Below are 16,392 nucleotides of genomic sequence, written 5' to 3' on the forward strand. Positions count from 1 at the left end.
AAAAAAAAAAAAAAAAAAAAGATCCCACGAGCCGCAGCAGACATGGCGCAGCCAAATAAATAAATAAATAAATAAATTTTTTAAAGCGCATTGAGCTATCACACATGTATTTGCATGGCTAAAATTAGGCATACCAAGTGTTGGTGAGGATGTGGAGAAACAAACTTTTCTACGTTGCCGGTGGGAATGCAAAATGGTGGAACCATACTGGGAAACAGTTTGGCAATTTCTTTGAAAGGTTAAACACGCACCTACCATATGCCCCAGCCATTCCGCTCCTAGGCATTTACTCGAGAGAAACAGAGCATATGTCCACACAAAGACTTGTCCGTGAATGTTTCCTGAAGCCTTATTTGGAATAGCCAAAAACTAGAAACAACAACACTTCACAGGTGAATAGGCAGACAAGTTGTGGTTCATTTCTGAAATGGAATACCACTCCACAATAAAAAGGAATGAACTACTGATACACACAGAAGCCTGGATGAATCTCAAAATAATTACGCTGAGTGAAAGACACCAGATCAGAGAAAAGGACAGCTTTTCCTTGACTTACAATGGGATTATGCCCAATAAACCCATCATAAATTGAAAATACTGTGAGCTGAAAATGCATTTGCTACACCTAAACTACCGAACATCACAGCTGACCCTCGCCCCCCTCAAATGTGCTCAGAACACCAACATCAGTGGGCAGTGAGGCAAAATCATCTAACACAAGCTCTATTTCATAATAAAGTGTTGACTATCTCACGTAACGGATTAAATACCATACTGACAGTGAAAATCAGAATGGTTGTCTGGGTCCAGGATGCTTGTTCACCCTCGTATCGCGGGCTGACTGGGGACTGCGCTCGCTGCCGCTGCCCGGCATCACGGAAGAGGACCAGACTGCATAATGCTAGCTTGGAAAAGCGCAACGTTCAAAATTTGAAATATGGTTCCTACTGAATGTATATTGCTTTCACACCATCATAAAGTAAAAAAATCGTAAGTTGAACCATCATAAGTTGGGGACCATCTGTCTATGTAATATGACTCCATTTATACAAAGTTCTAGAAAGGCAAACTAATCTGCAACAGAAAATGGATCAGTGTTTGCTAGGGATAGGAGGGCTGAGGGGAGGGAGGACTTACAAAGGGGTAGAGGAAGCATGGGGGATAATAAATATTTCCATTATTTTGATTGTGGTAGTTTTACTGTTTACATACATGTAAAAACTTATTTCATTGTCACCTTATGTGCAGTTTTAAACTTAATTATACCTCAATAAATCTGTTAAAAAGTTCATATATATATATATATATACCAAATAAAAGTCACTTAGGCACCTAACATAATAAGACACTTCTCTCATTCTAAGAGAAATACAAACGACAACCACACTGAGCTGTCTCATACCTTACCCATCAGACAGGCACAAATTGAGAACACCGCCTACCTCCTCTGATGGTGAGGCCGTGGGGAGACAGGGACTCGGTGCGCTGCTGGTGGCAATGCAAAAGAGCACAAATCCTCTGGAAGGAATTTGGCAATCTGCAGAAAGATTACCTATGCATTCCCATGTCTTGTAATTTATCCTAAATGTATATCTACAGCAATTTTTGTAAAAAACCAAACCCTACATACACAAGCAGATTCATTGCATTATTATTATTATTATTATTACTATTACTATTATTATTATTATTTGGCTGTGTTGGGTCTTCGTTGCTGCGCACAGGCCTTCTCTAGTTGTGGCGAGTGGGGGCTACTCTTCGTTGAGGTGCACGGGCTTCTCATTGCGGTGGCTTCTCCCGTTGCGGAGCACAGGTTCCAGGCACGCGGGCTTCAGCAGTTGTGGCACGTGGGCTCAGTAGTTGTGGCTCACAGGCTCTAGAGCGCAGGCTCAGTAGTTGTGGTGCACGGGCTTAGTTGCTCTGTGGCACATGGGATCCTCCCAGAACAAGACTCGAACCTGTGTCCCCTGCATTGGCAGGCGACTCCAAACCACTGCGCCACCAGGGAAGTCCCTCATTGCAGCGTTATTTGAAGTTGCAAAATACCAGAGATCACTTACATGTCCATAAGAAGTGATTGATGTACTAAGCGACAGCCCATTCCCACGGAAAATAAGGAAGACTGCTGTGATATTCAAGACACAGTATTGGGCTTCCCTGGTGGCGCAGTGGTTGAGAGTCCGCCTGCCGATGCAGGGGACACGGGTTCGTGCCCCAGCCCGGGAAGATCCCACATGCCGTGGAGCGACTGGGCACGTGAGCCATGGCCATGGCCGCTGGGCCTGCGCGTCCTGAGCCTGTGCTCTGCAACAGGAGAGGCCACAACAGTGAGAGGCCCGCGTACCGCAAAAAAAAAAAAAAAAAAAAAAAAAATTCTGGCTGGACTATTGCTTGCTCCAGCCATTATCATGGCCTCAGGCAGCTGAGATACAGGCCTCTACCCAGTTGTTTGCTACTGTGACTGCAATTGTTCTTTGGGGCTTTCCCCCTCCCCCAATCAAGCCAGCTCTCTCCAGTGTCTGTAGGAACTTGAGGTCCTCAAGGCCTACCTGGCTCTGGTGGAATTACCATGGGGAGGGAGGAAATAAAAATAGTTCAATACTAAAACTCCACAGACTCCCATTGTTCTTCTTACAGATGTTCAGTACTTTTTTTTTTAATAAGTGCTTTTCAAATATTGTATGCCTTTGGTCAACTTCCAGAGTCCTGGAATGGTTGCTTTTAACAGTTCTGCCCAGTTTTATCACTGCTTTTTGGGGATGGGATTTGGTGAGCTCCTCAATCTGCTATTCCAGAAATCCCACCCACATACATAAATATAAATTTTCTAGTAGCCAAATTGAGAAAGATAAAAAGATAAAATTATTTTCTATAATGTATTTAACCTAATATAAAAATATTATTTCAACATGTCATCAATATTCTTTAAATTATGAATTCTTTTACTTTTGTTTCCTACTAAATCTTTGGAATCTGGTGTGTCTTTTTACTGTTACAGCACGTCTTAATTCAGACAAGTCACATTCGAGCACTCAAGATATGACAGCTGGCTGCCATATTGGACACACAAGGATCGATATTTGATATTAGGAAATTGTTATTTTTCAGGTGTGTTAATTATATTGTGGTTGTTTCTCTAAAAACTCCCGTCCTTTGGGTATGTTGAAATACTTAAGGATGAAACGATACAATGAAACTTGGTTCTGCCAGAGGAAGAATTTTCCCTCTTCCCTTTTGGGACTGTGCTTGGAGGTCCTGAAAATTAAACTGACAAAAGACAGGTGAACAGGAAGAAAGCAAAGTGTATTCACACCCTCTGGCGGGTACAGAAGACGTGCACGCAGTAATCAGAGGTAGGGGTTTCTGTACCTAAGGTAATAGGAGAAAGGGAGGGAGGGGAAAGAGAAGACCAATCGGTTTCTTTAGGAAAGAGAAGCGGGTGTTTAGGGGAACAAGCAGGAGGTAAGTTTGTGATCATATTTACTAAGCAGGTGACTCGCACGTCTTGGGTTTAAAACGAAGAATTCTGTGGGTCTGGGCAGTCGAGCGTCGCACGATGGGGACCAGGAAGTTCGCGCAGTGTTTGCCTTCCGCGATAAAACGGCGATATCGGTCCTTCGAAGGTTTTTACGAGGTTCCGCGCGCTGGGCCGAGGCGACTTTAGGGCCGAGACTAGGACTTTAGTTCCGAGCTCCTCTGCGGGGAAAGAAGGGAGCTCAAGCCGGGCGATACCCGCCGAGAGCGAGGTGTGACTCTCGGCGGTCCCTGCCCGGCCCAGCCCGGCCCGCCCCCCGCGAACCCGCCCCACCGCGCCGGGCGGAGCCAACCTCCGCCCTGCGACCCCCCGACCCCGCGCACCGCCCCTCCGCCGACGGGCGCGGTTTCCCGGGGACGCATTTCTCGCCGCACCGCGGGCTGCCCGGACCTCCCTGGTGGAGCACCTTCCGGCGGGACCCAGCGCGGAGTTCTGGGCTCGGCTGCGGTCCGGCGGCAACCCGGGTGTGGCGGCCTCAGGACGCGGCGCGAGCACAGGAGCCGCACCCCGCGGGACCCCGGCCGCACACCCGGAGCTCCAGGCCGCCGCGCCCCCGGCTCCGAAGGGCGTAGCTGCGTCGGGAGGAGCCTCAGCCTGGCTCGGGCGCTCAGGTGGCCCGGGTCCGCCCAAGTAGGTTCCCTGCGGATTTGACCCGCGGTTCTCGGGTTCCCGGGGCTCCTCCTTCCGGTGGGGGTGGAGGGTGCCCCGCTGGGCAACACGTTGGCGACCTAGGTGATTTTTACGTGTAACTTAACAATTTCCGAAATTCTCAAACCCACAGCTGGGCACTTAGGCAGTTGTTAAGCTGATGACCATGCTTAATAATTCCCAAACTAGGTACAGGAGGTGAGTGTTCTCTGAAAGTAAGCCTCCCTCATAGTCCGTTCTCCGGTGTTTCGGATAGTAATCGTTTCTCGGCTACCACCTGTTAAGCCTCTGTAGGGAACGATGGCTCCTATAAGGTTGGCCGGGCATAGGTAAGATAAGACAGAGGGGGAAGTACTCTTAGTGCTTTTACAAACCTGGCACCCAGAGGAGAGCACAGAATGTCCAGGTGACTGCCCTGGGCCCCTTGGTGGGCAGGGAGGGCAGGCATTTTGCAGGCTTCCAGCAGTGTCGCCACTGGATGGTCTGCTTTGGTGGGGGTCCCCGAGTCTTCTGGGTTGTAGCTGCCTTTTAAGGTAGCCTCCTCTGGGCTAGGCACTGACAGGACGTAACTGTTCCATTTACTCCTCATGCCAGTCCTGCCAGGCAGACATCTTAATCCCGCTAAGAAGTAAGGGGTTAAAGCTCAGAGAGGTTGAGTGACCTGACCAAGGTTTCCATTGGAAGGCGACCGGCACTGGGGCTTCAGTTCCTGGCCTGCACCAGCTGACACCCTTAGTGTCCACATTTGTGACCATCGGGCAGCACTGGAGCGGCCTCGAGGAGGGTCGGCTCCTACACCTGCGCTCCGTTGGCCGCGGCTGAGCCCCTGGTCTTACCCCTCAGTGTGGAGACGATGCCAAAGCTGCAGGGCTTCGAGTTCTGGAGCTGTACCCTGGGGGGGGCCCGCCACGTGGTGGCCCCCATGGTGGACCAAAGCGAGCTGGCCTGGAGGCTGCTGAGCCGCCGCCACGGGGCCCAGCTGTGCTACACACCCATGCTGCACGCCCAGGTCTTCATTCGAGATGCCAACTACCGCAAGGAGAACCTGTACTGCGACGTGTGCCCCGAGGACCGGCCTCTCATCGTGCAGGTGGGCGGCCCGGCCCAGAATGCTGGCCGAGCACCTCTCCCTGGGCCTTTCCGGAAAAGGCTTCCTGAGATCGGAGGGGCGGGCGTGGGCAAGTTCTCCCAGAGATTGACCTCTTCCTGGGAGCTGCCTCAGTCTTCTGGTGAACGGACGACCTGGGTGCAATGGAAGATTCGCAGCCCCCTCCCCAGCATCACCCCAAGCGCTCCCTCTTTATCAGAACAGTTAGAGAGAATGGCTCTGCTCTTCGCAAAGTCAGTGATACTGGCTTTCTGCTACAACTGGGAGAACTGTGTGAATTCATAACTCGCTCTCCTGGTGGCATGGGTACGCATCCCAGCTTGGTTAAATTGTAAACATCTAAGATAGGATGCCATCCTGTGGTCATCCCCTCGGGCAACACCCCCACTGGCCATCTGTCAACCCCTGTGGGACTGCCTTGGGCTCATGGTAACTTCCATGTCTCTTTCAGTTCTGTGCCAATGACCCGGAGGTGTTTGTCCAGGCAGCTCTCCTGGCTCAGGACTACTGCGACGCCATCGACCTGAATTTGGGCTGCCCGCAGATGATAGCCAAGCGAGGTGAGTTCCCGTTCTGGGGTTCTGTGTCGTTGCACAAGCTTTTGGCTGGGGCAGGCTCCAAGCCCAGAGGTGCCCAGTGTGTGGCTGAGCTGGCTAGGGGCCTGGCCCTACCTCTGATGGCAGCAGCTCAGGCGGCCACCGGCCCTTTCTTTGCTCCTCCTCCTGGAGAGCGGCCCTTCTCAGGCACTGAGGGCGGGGGGGCAGGGTTCAGCTGGCTATCAGGGGCTATGTGTTTTGCTGAAAAGTCCCCACCACGCCCTCGTGCTGCCTCAAGGACCAGTGGCTGCTGCCCTTGCATTTCAGCCTTTCTCCCTCACTGGGCCTGAGGAGTTGCTGGTTGTTCAGAGACCGTGTGGGGTGGGCATTCCATTCAGCACCCTTGAGCTCGGGCCGCTGGGCTAATAGAACCTGGCCAGGCAGCTCGAGGCCCACGTGGACTCGAGAGGGGGTTGCGGAGGGCATGCTTGTTCTTCGCAGGTCACTATGGCGCCTTCCTGCAGGAGGAGTGGGACCTTCTCCAAAGAATGAGTGAGTTGGCCACACACTACCTGCGGGGACTTGGGGCCACGTTGTGGTTGGGTGGCAAGCCTGAGACAGCCTGGCAGGGTTCAGGAGAGGACAGTGGCTGGCAGAGTCCTCTTGGCTGTGGCACCCCCCGTGCCTTTCCACCGTAGAAGGTGGCTGTGAAGTCACCTGTCCCGCTCCTGCTGCCCCCCCCGTCGAGCCAGATAGTAGGTGCTGGAGGGTGGCATCCTCGCCCGCCCGGTCCTGGCCTCTCCAGTGCCCTAGGATCAGAGGTGCAACTCTCAGCTGCCATCGAGAGGGAGCCAGCGCGGGGCATCTGCAGGGCCTTTGCTCCTTTGGGGGCTTAGGCATGGGTCCCCACAGCCTGCCTGAAGGTGGCACCACAGTTCTCTCAGGAGTTGACTCTGCCTTTCCCTAGTTCTGCTAGCCCACGAAAAACTTTCTGTCCCTGTCACATGCAAGATCCGTGTCTTCCCAGAGATTGACAAGACCGTAAGGTACGCCCAGATGCTGGAAAAGGCTGGCTGCCAGGTGAGGGCTATGGGCTCCCAGGGCCCTGCACTGTTCCCCCGCCTCCAGGAGTGCCCCTTGAGGGTTTATCCTCTGGGGTGGGCAGGAATCAGTGACCTTTAGGCGAGGCCTGACAAGGGGAGGGGAGCCCCATGCTTGGGCCCAGGAGGCCAGTATTGTGCAGGGGGTGGTGCTGGGCCTCAACCACCTTCTTCCCACCCACCCCCACCAGCACTGGGGTCAGGCTGGTGCCTGTTCCTCCCTCACACCTTTGGCCTTGGGCAGCGGGGGTGCTGCCACTACAGAGAGGACTGGCCCTTGAAAGGGTCTGGGCCTCTCACCTCCACATCCTGGGTGGTGTAGTAGGCTGGCTCTGACGTGCAAGCCCCAGGCAGCCCCCCCAGGGTGTCAGCTGGCCTCAAGTGCAGCACGGAGTGAGCGAGGCACAGGGCGGCCTTTCCTCTACTCTGCATGGGAAGTTGATACCCTAAAAGCCGAAGGCAGAGGGTCCCCTGGAGTTGGTTTGGGGGCCACAGTTGAGAGTGGGGCTGAGCCAGGCGCTGCTGTGTCCTAGTTACTGACTGTCCACGGGCGCACCAAGGAGCAGAAGGGGCCCTTGTCGGGCACCGCGTCCTGGGAGCACATCAAGGCTGTGCGGTGAGTGGACACAGGGTGAACCCAGGGCAGGGAGACAGCCCAGCCCCAAGGCAAGGCCCTCAGCCCTTTGGGCACCAGGAGGGGTGCTGGGCCTGGGGGTGAACAGCACAGTGGGAAGATGGAGTATGGGGGCCTTGCCCTCCCCCCAGGGTTGTGGGAGTAAACAGCATCCTTCTGAGCGTCTGCCCATCCTGTTCCCCGACAGGAAGGCAGTGGCCATCCCCGTGTTTGCCAATGGCAATATCCAGTGCCTGCGGGACGTGGAACGCTGCATCCAGGACACGGGGGTGCAAGGGGTCATGAGTGCAGGTGAGGCTGTGCCCTTGCCCACAGCTGGGCCACCACTGGCAGATGCTGGAGGGGCCTGTTTGCATCATGGCACCATTGGCCCAGCTGCAGAGCCTCAGGCTTCACGCTGTCATCACTGAAGTCTCCATCTGCCTGATGGGCCAGAGCTGTCAGGCCAGTGGCCAGCCTTGCCCTTGGAGTGCCGAGGCACGGGGGCCCCTGAGCCTTGCATTGCCTTCCTCCTGCAGAGGGAAACCTGCACAACCCTGCCCTGTTCGAGGGCCGCAGTCCTGCCGTGTGGGAGCTGGCCGAGGAGTACCTAGACATCGTGCGGCAGCACCCCTGCCCTCTGTCCTACGTCCGGGCCCATCTCTTTAAGCTGTGGCACCACACGTGAGTTGCCCCCCCGCCCAGGGCAGACGCTGTCTGGTCTGAGGCCTGCCTGGAGCATTGGGGTTTGTTATGTGTTTTTTCCCTAAATTTTTTATTTATTTATTTTATTGATTTATTTTTGGCTGCGTTGGGTCTTCGCTGCTGCGTGTGGGCTTTCTCTAGTTGCGGCGAGCAGGGGCTATGCTTTGTTTAGGTGCGCAGGCCTCTCATTGCGGTGGCTTCTCTTGTTGCGGAGCACAGGCTCTAGGCGCGCGAGCTTCAGTAGTTGTGGCATGCGGGTTCAGTAGTTGTGGCTTGCGGGCTCTAGAGCGCAGGCTCAGTAGTTGTGGCGTACGGGCTTAATTGCTCCACAGCATGTGGGATATTCCCACGCCAGGGCTCGAACCCTTGCCCCCTGCATTGGCAGGATTCTTAACCACTGTGCCACCAGGGAAGCCCTGCATTGGGGTTTTTAAGACGAGCTCTCCACATTTACAAAACCACCTGCCACCGAGTCTGGGAGGGCCGCGGTGACATGGTGAGGTTGGGTGGGAGGAGAGACCATGCTCCTCTGTGCCCAGGGCTCAGGGTTGGTGGTTGGGAGCTGGGTGCTGGGTTGGCTCTGTGATGGGGCGTCTGCATCAGGCTGCAGGTGCATCAGCAGCTTCGAGAGGAGCTCGCCAAAGTGAAGACCCTGGAGGGCATTGCCGCAGTGAGCCAGGAGCTGAAGCTGCGGTGTCAGGTAGGTGCTGGGCTGATGTGTAGTGGGAAAGAGGCTTGGGCCTTGGGCCTCTGACCGAGGGCCCTCTGGGCTTTTGCAGGAGGATATAGCCAGGCAGAAGGAGGGAGAGAAGCCTTCAGGCGGCTTGCCTTTCTTCCACTGGATCTGCCAGCCCTACTTCCGGCCAGGGTGAGCCTCCCGCATGTGGGCTGGCAGGGGGGTGGGGGGATGCGAGGGGGTTACATGGAGGAGGGGGCTGTTCTGCCTGCTGCCCCCCTTGGCTGGGGTGCTTCATCCCTCAGGGGCCCGGGGCCTCTTCCTTGTCAGCCTGTGCTTAGGTTTTAAATGGCTTCTCTAAGCTCCTCTGATCCTGAGTGGGTTTGTTCTGGGGTCAAGAGGTTGACGCTCCCTAGCTTCCTCTGGCTTTTCTGAGGTGAGGCTAGGCTGTCATCTGTAGCCACAGCCCCGCCCAGGACTCAGTGGCTCAGACACTGGTGTCCCAGGCTCCCAGCCGGCTGCTGGGGCCTCAGCGGAGTTGCACACACATCCTCACCCGGGCACTGCAGCTGGCGGGCTGCCTCTCACGAGTGTCCCCCAGCTCTGCCCACTGCTTCTCCCTTTCAGGCCCAGGGACGGGAGCAAGGAGAGCGGGGGTGCCCGTAGCAAGCGGGCCCTGGAGGAGGAGGAGGGCAGTACAGACGTCTTGTCCAAGAACAAGCAGAAGAAGAAACTGAGGAACCCCCATAAGACCTCTGACCCCTCGCTGAAGCGTAAGATGCTCCCACCACTGGAGCCCTGGGAGGTGGCCAGCCCCCGCCCTGGGTCCCCCAGGGTCAGGTGGCTCTGCTGCTTCCTAAGCCATGGGGAGTCCACCAAGAAGGGCCCTGTGACCCTTCCACGTGCCCCCAAGGAGACTGGCAGGTCCCACGAGGCCACAGCCAGCCTCCCTGCCTGCCGCGGTTCCTGAGCTGCTGCTGCCCTGAGGCAGCTGGAGAGGAAGGGAGTGGGGCCTGGGGCGGCTTTCCCAAGAAGGACCTTCAAGTGGGAGGTGGTGGGCATGGAGCCCGTGCATCTCGGGCAGATGGGATGAGATTTCCCAGCACAATCGTGAGTACTACATCCTCTGCCCTCTGCAAGCCACCTGGCCTGGCCAGCTGCGGGGAGCAGGGATAGCTGCCAGGGGCCACATGTAGGAGATGGCTGTGGTGGGTGGGCTCACCTAGTTCAACCAGCACCTCCTTTTGCTCTTTTCCCAGCAAAATATGCAAAGTGTGATCAGTGTGGAAACCCAAAGGTGAGTCCGTCCTTCTAGCCACACCACCCAGGGCAGAGCTCAGCCCCAGGACGGGTGGGGACCTGCGCAAGAGGTCCTCTTCCTGTCTGTTGTGGGGGCAGCCTGGGCACAGCCCAAGGTGGGTTGGCTTCTGTCGTGTAAGGGGCCCTGCCTATCTTCAGGAGAGCCCCACCTGTGCTCGGGGCCCACTCACTCAGGCTGCAGCCCGGCCAGGGGAGGAGCATTAGCCCCAGGCTCACACGCTTTCCTGCGTCCAGGGCAACAGGTGTGTGTTTAACCTGTGCCGGGGCTGCTGCAAGAAGCGAGCTTTCAAAGAGACGGCTGACTGTCCAGGTGAGGTGCGCCCGCTGCCACCAGGCGCCCGCCCGCACTGTAGTGGGCAGTGGACCCTCAGCCTCCTGAGCCCCATTTCCCTCCTCTTGTCCCTTTGCCAGGTCATGGACTGCTTTTTAAAACCAAACTGGAGAAGTCTCTGGCCTGGAAGGGGGCCCAGCCGCGGCTGCAGGAACCACAGCAGGCCAGGCCTGGAGAACCAGGTGGCTTCCCGGAGGTCATGGGCAGTGCCCTGGCCTGAAGGGCAGCTGCAGCCCCATGTGCCACCACCCCCCCCAAGGCCCGCCGCTGAAGCCTTGAAACGTCCCACTTAAGGAAACTCCTTTACTCAGGGAACCTCCTGCTGCTTCACACGGAAGGACAAGCTGGTCTTCCCTTCAGCCCATGCTGGGGGCCCAGAGATGCTGCACCAGGGAGCAGGCTCCCAGGCTGGACCTGCCCCATCCTCACAACCCACGTGTGTTCAAGATGAACAATAAATCATTTCAAAGACACGACATTCCCACTCAGGTTCTTTAAGACCTGAGTGTCGTCGGGGTCAACAGGGCCCTCACAACAGGGGGATGAGCAAGGTGCCGCCTGCCTTCATCTTCTTAACCATGGACACCTGCTTAAAGGAGGGCCATGCACTGGCCTCAGCCCTGCAGAGCCAAGTGGAACGTGAGAAAGGGGAGCCCAAGGAGGTGGGGACTGGGCCAGGGGGCCCCATGGAGACAGGAAGGAGTGGTGCAAGAGCCTGTTCTCAGGCTGCCCTTTAATGGACTAAGAGTCAACAATGCTACAACCCCAAATGACACAAATGGAGGCTGGGAGACAGTGCTGCCGGGTGGGGGCCCCGGGCGCCATGTGCGTGAGCCCAGCAGGCCTCTCCTTCCAGGAAAGTCCATCTCCTCCCCAGCGCCCCCAGCACAGGGTGCAGCAAGAGGGAAGGGGGACACAAGAAACTGGGCACATGGAAGCCCAGGCAGGGGGCTGAGGGCTAGCGTCAGCCAGCAGCCAGGCCCCTACAAGTGGGCCACAGGCAACACCTCTGGAAGTGCTGCTGGAGCAGATGGGAGGCCCAGGAGTCCAAGGGTGGGGGGCGGGGCAGGGTGGGAGGTGTGCAGACCATCCTGGAGGCCAAGGGTGCCCTCACATGTTGGTGCTCATCCGGGACTGGCTGTTGGCTGGCGTCAGCTCCCCTTGGCTCCCTTCCCGGGGAGGGGACTGCAGTGGAGACAGCCACTTAGCCCAGAGGGGCGCGTGTGCCCATCCCACCCCCCCAACCCCAGGGCCCCCCTGCCCACACCTTGACGTGGATCTGGTTGCGTAGCACAGCCGCCCTCAGGATCATGGCTTTGGCGCGGCGCTGGAACTCCTTGCCCATCAGCAGGGACTTCTCGAAGGTGGTGCTGCGCTGATCCACGTCCCGGGCATATAGGATCTGTGGAGGTGCAGGGCTCAGTGGGGCCCAGGGTCTCCCTCCCACACCCCACAACCCTGAGGCTGGCCACCTTGCTGTGGGAGTCGATGCGGGCATTGATGAGCCCCTCCAGGATGAGCTGCGTCAGCTCATCCTCCAGCGCCGCCACTGTGGTGTTGAAGGCCGTGGCCATCTTGCGCATGTCAGCTGACACATAGGGGCTGAAATACTGCAGAGCAAAGGGGACATGAGCTACCCGCAGACACATCCATAAGCACCCTGCCTTGGCCTCAGCTTCTGCCCCTGCGTTTACCTGGATGAGGGCCCGGTTGCGAATCTGCGTGTACAGGGTCCTGACGTGGGGGGCCAGATACATGTCTAGGAGCAGGTTGTCCTGGTGAGGAGAGCCAGTCAGGGACAGCTGCCCCAGGCCTTCTGCACTCACCCACCCCCCCAAGCCAGGCCAGGCCCCTCACCTTCATCTCGTCCAGCATCTTCAGGCACGAGGCATACTTGGACTCATAGAATTTGAAGATAATGTCCCGAACCTGTGGTTCCAGCTCCAAGAACAACTTGAAGGAGCTGCAGATGCCAGACTCCTCAGAGCTGGCCCTGCCTGCCCACCCGCCTGAAGGCGGCTGCGGGCATAGGAGCAGGGCTGCAGTGCCCAGGACCCCACCTTCCACCCACCTGCTGGAGATGACGTTGCGCTGCAGCTCCTGCCGGTCAAAGGTGGCCAAGGCGCACAGGCCACCGTACACGGCCACGTTGCTGGGGGAGAGCAGCTGAGGAGCAAGGAGGGAGATGGATCAGAGTCCTGGGGTCACTGGCAGGCAGTACAGAAGTCTGGGCGGGGTCCACCCTACCTCACCCACCATCCACTCAGAATGCCTAGAACCCCATGGGGGTGACCGCCCAACAGAGAGCCCAACTCTCGAGCCCTCACCCTGCTTCCCAAGCCCCAGTGAAGTTCTCCCCCCCAGAGACCCTCACGCCCCTCACCTCGGGGAAGTCGCAGTGATCGAAGGAAGCCAGCAGGAAGCACTTGGCAGCCTGCTTGTACTTGCGTGCAGCCAACTCAGCCAGGCCTGGAGGGGGGGCAGGGGGGAAAAGGATGAAGCCCGGCATCCAGAGGAAGCTGCCAGGGCCCTGTAGGGCCATCAATGGGCGCGCACCTGGGACAGAAACGCTGGCAAGTGAGAAGTAAACCCGCCAGTGAGCACCGGCAGCACTCTCCATGAACCAGGTGCCCAGGGAAGCTGAGCAGCTGCTATTCCTACTGCAAAGGGCACCCGAGCTGTTCAGCTGACGGGCTAGGGGTGGGAGCAGGGGTAACCAGCCATGGCAGCAGCTGTCAGAAGGCACTGCCTCTACTCCCAACCACTGGTCACCACTCCCTAGCCTCCCCAAGGGGGACCTGAGCCGGGTAGGTGTCAGGTACAGCATAGGTGTGGGGCTTGTGGGTTTCCCTGGCTGGGATGAGGTCACCTGGGGTGCCCTCCTGCCCCTGTGCCCCAGGGCCCTCACCTGCTGCACACTTGAGCTTGGTGAGGATGGCCTGAGTCTGGGTGTCACGTTCCCCACGCTGCTGCAGGAGAAGGTCGCACATGTGAGCAACCCCCCGCCCTCCACACCTTCATCAACCCCCAGGCACCCAGCTCCAGCCTAAGAGCAGCAGAGGCAGACTCCAGGAGGATGAGGCCCACCAGGGCCAGGAGTGGTCAGGGATCCTGGGGCAAGTTCCAAGGGGCACAGAGCCATAATTACCTCGGCAATTTCTGGGGTGGACTCGGCCTTGCTGACATAGCTCAGCACGTGAGACCAATTCTGCAAGTAGACGCTGACCTGGTGGGCAGGTGGAACGCACTCAGCCTGGGGCGCCCCCTCCTGGCCCACGGGCATTGCTGCCCTATGCCCCCCTCCCATGCCACCCACCCCAGGGCCCACCTTGATGACGTTGAGGCACATGTTAATGACGTGCTTGGCGCTGGTACAGTAGTCCCGGGCCCGGGAGTAACACTTGAGGGCGTTGCTAAGGTCCCCACAGTCCAGATAGTGGTCACCCAGGTCATCATGGCCACGCCTGTGGGTCCGGCCACAAGTGGACACCGGTCAGTCCATGGGCCTGGCTGCCCAACCCCCCACCCCAAGGGTGCACCTGATGCTCCCTCTGATGGAGCCTGCTCCCCAGCCCCCTGGGCACACCTGATGCTCTACTTAATGGAACCCACCCCCCAGCTCCTGGGCACACCTGATGCTCTCCTTGATAGAATTGCCTTTGTAGTTCTTCAGATCTGTGTCTAGCTTCTCCAGCTTCAGCAAGGCCTTCTTCCGCGTGGCCTCCACCCAGGCCGTGTCCAAGGGTGGGGGCTCCACACCACTCTCAGGGATGGCGTCCGGTGCATTCTGCAGCTCCCTGAGGGAGGACCTGGCCATTAGGGGCCCGTGTGCAGGGGGGTCAGCTGCCTCCCAGCGGCCCTCACCCCCATCGGGAGGGCGCCCTGTTGGCACAGGGGCAGTTGTGACAGCAGGAGCCCGCAGCCTGGCGGGAGAGCCCAGCGAGAAATAAGTCACACAGCCGTGCTGAGAAGCAAAAAGCACGTTGCAGTCTCCACAGGCTCTGCTCAGTGTTGGAACTGCACACGCATGCAAATGTGGAGGGAGCCTGAATTCTCAGCGAGGAGAGTGAGAGTCTAGCCCGTTGGGCCGTTTCTGCCCCTCCTGGCTTTTCAACAAGAAACCCAGATCACTGTGTCACGGGGCCAGGCACTGCAGGAGCACAGGGAAGGCCCTTGCCCAGGCTGGCCATATAGCACACGCAACCCCTGCCCCACCTCATTGAGCCCTGGCCTCACCTGGCAGCCTCCAGGAGCTTGCGGTGGATCTCCTCGTACATGTCCACGTTGAAGGTCCTCTGCACGAAGGACAGGGCCATCTTCAGGGCCTCCACCCGCAGCGGGGGACAGTGGTCAGCAATGAACTGCAGTCGTTCGATGCGCATCAGGCCACTGTAGCTGGCCGCGTACTGCTCCAGATCCTGGGGGCGGGGGTGGATTGTGCAAGCTGGGACCCTAGACCTCAAACCCCAGCCAGTGAGTCAGGAGTAGTGGCATGTGGGCACCAAATAAACCACTGTCCAGGGGATGACGAAAGGCCACTCGGGATGGGCCAGTGCAAGGGCCTCTGGAGTAAATCTCTGCCCTGAGGGGTGAACAGCCAGAGCCACGTGGGCAGCCAGTCACCAAGCTGAGCAGTGTGGAGACAGTGCTTCCCAAGCTGGGTCCCAAGGAAGACCTGCCCTCGCAGTGAGACTCGACCTGCAGGGTGGCCTGGCACACAGGGCTCCTCCGTGTGGGGGAGAAGCAGGTGCAGAGTCTGGACCCGACTAGCAACCCATTATAAGGGCGCAACTAGAAACCCTAAAAGTTTCTGAGTCAGAAAAAGATGCGGTGGGAGTGGGGAGCCTAGCCTGGACCTCCCAGCAGGACTGACACCCCCAAGCAGTCCCCGACACTCCAGGAGTGCCCGCCAGGCTCCGTACCAGGGTGGGGTTCTCCACAACGTAGTTGACATCGGGCGCGTTCTGCGGGTCTTCCTGGGGGTCCACATCAATCTGCATAGGCTCCACGGCCCCCTGCAACACGGGCCAGCACCTTGGCACCTCGAGCAGGGGACGCCCAGGGAGGGCGAGTGACCCTCACTGTGTCCCAGCTCAGCTCTGCCCTCCATCTCCCGGGCGGGTGGGATCCTGTCCCCCGAGCCCCTCCCCACTGCCCGCCAAGTCCAGCGCCGCCACATCAGGGAGGGGGCTCCTAGCGAGACTGTTGGCTCAAGAGCAGAACGCTCAGCCCGATCATGATGGCCCATCTGTGGGGCGGGAACCAGAGCCGAAAGACCACTACCCAGGGACCCCAGAGGATCCCTACGTGCTCCCAGCCACCGTCCTGACGCAGCCTCCTCCGAGCCATAGGGAAAACACGGGCGGCCTCGACCCAGGCGCGGCTGAGCAGCCGGAGCCGCAGCGCCGGGCGAGTACCGCCGATGGACCGGGAGGCGGGAGGGGGGCGCCCGGGCGCCCTGCGCGGCCCGGCGGGCGTGCGGGCTGGTCCCGGCCCCTGTCCTGGAAGGTACCTCATAAAGCAGCGTACAGGCCGACAGGCTGGCGCTCAGGCTGAAGTCCCCGGCCGTGCCCGGCAGGAAGAGCTCTGACCTACCGCTGGGAGGGGCGCAGTGCACATCTGCCACTGACGACGCGGCCGCGCGGGGGGCCGGGCCACCCCGCATTCTGTCCTGACTCTCTGCACCCCCCGACCCTGACACAGAGCTGGCTGGCTGCTGAAGGAGAGAGAGCGTTAGCGCGCCGGGCCTGCCGGGCTGCCGGGGCCGACGGGCGGGACGCTGCGGCCGGAGCCCGGGCGCAGGGAGGACGCCGCGCGGGG

General features: G+C 58.4%; 2 protein-coding genes across 4 annotated transcripts; one reads left to right on the plus strand and one right to left on the minus strand.

Moving 5' to 3' along the window:
- The first annotated feature begins 5,034 nt into the window (after positions 1 to 5,034).
- Positions 5,035 to 11,048, plus strand: DUS1L (dihydrouridine synthase 1 like). Its single transcript, XM_007462298.1, has 13 exons — positions 5,035 to 5,273; positions 5,743 to 5,851; positions 6,329 to 6,379; positions 6,795 to 6,907; positions 7,461 to 7,543; positions 7,749 to 7,852; positions 8,080 to 8,224; positions 8,849 to 8,945; positions 9,025 to 9,113; positions 9,549 to 9,694; positions 10,181 to 10,218; positions 10,476 to 10,551; positions 10,653 to 11,048. The coding sequence occupies exons 1-13, from the start codon at positions 5,037 to 5,039 to the stop codon at positions 10,790 to 10,792; spliced, it is 1,428 nt and encodes a 475-aa protein (XP_007462360.1). The 5' UTR covers positions 5,035 to 5,036; the 3' UTR covers positions 10,793 to 11,048.
- Positions 11,049 to 11,288: 240 nt separating this feature from the next.
- Positions 11,289 to 16,321, minus strand: GPS1 (G protein pathway suppressor 1). Of its 3 annotated transcripts, none has more exons than XM_007462299.1 (14): positions 16,085 to 16,321; positions 15,495 to 15,587; positions 14,809 to 14,990; positions 14,205 to 14,369; positions 13,901 to 14,036; positions 13,721 to 13,798; positions 13,481 to 13,541; positions 12,956 to 13,041; positions 12,644 to 12,738; positions 12,430 to 12,535; positions 12,267 to 12,347; positions 12,045 to 12,182; positions 11,840 to 11,974; positions 11,289 to 11,757 (listed from the first exon to the last, which is right to left on the minus strand). In XM_007462299.1, the coding sequence occupies exons 1-14, from the start codon at positions 16,235 to 16,237 to the stop codon at positions 11,683 to 11,685; spliced, it is 1,584 nt and encodes a 527-aa protein (XP_007462361.1). In that variant the 5' UTR covers positions 16,238 to 16,321; the 3' UTR covers positions 11,289 to 11,682. The 3 variants fall into 3 exon arrangements, with proteins under 3 accessions (XP_007462361.1, XP_007462362.1, XP_007462363.1); XM_007462300.1 differs by having other exon boundaries at positions 11,683 to 11,757; positions 13,481 to 13,538; positions 16,085 to 16,297; XM_007462301.1 differs by lacking the exon at positions 16,085 to 16,321 and having other exon boundaries at positions 11,683 to 11,757; positions 14,205 to 14,381; positions 15,495 to 15,622.
- Positions 16,322 to 16,392: the final 71 nt, after the last annotated feature.

The sequence above is a fragment of the Lipotes vexillifer genome, unplaced genomic scaffold (assembly GCF_000442215.2).
Source record: "Lipotes vexillifer unplaced genomic scaffold, Lipotes_vexillifer_v1.1 scaffold1691, whole genome shotgun sequence".
In the NCBI taxonomy this organism is placed as follows: Eukaryota; Metazoa; Chordata; class Mammalia; order Artiodactyla; family Lipotidae; genus Lipotes; species Lipotes vexillifer.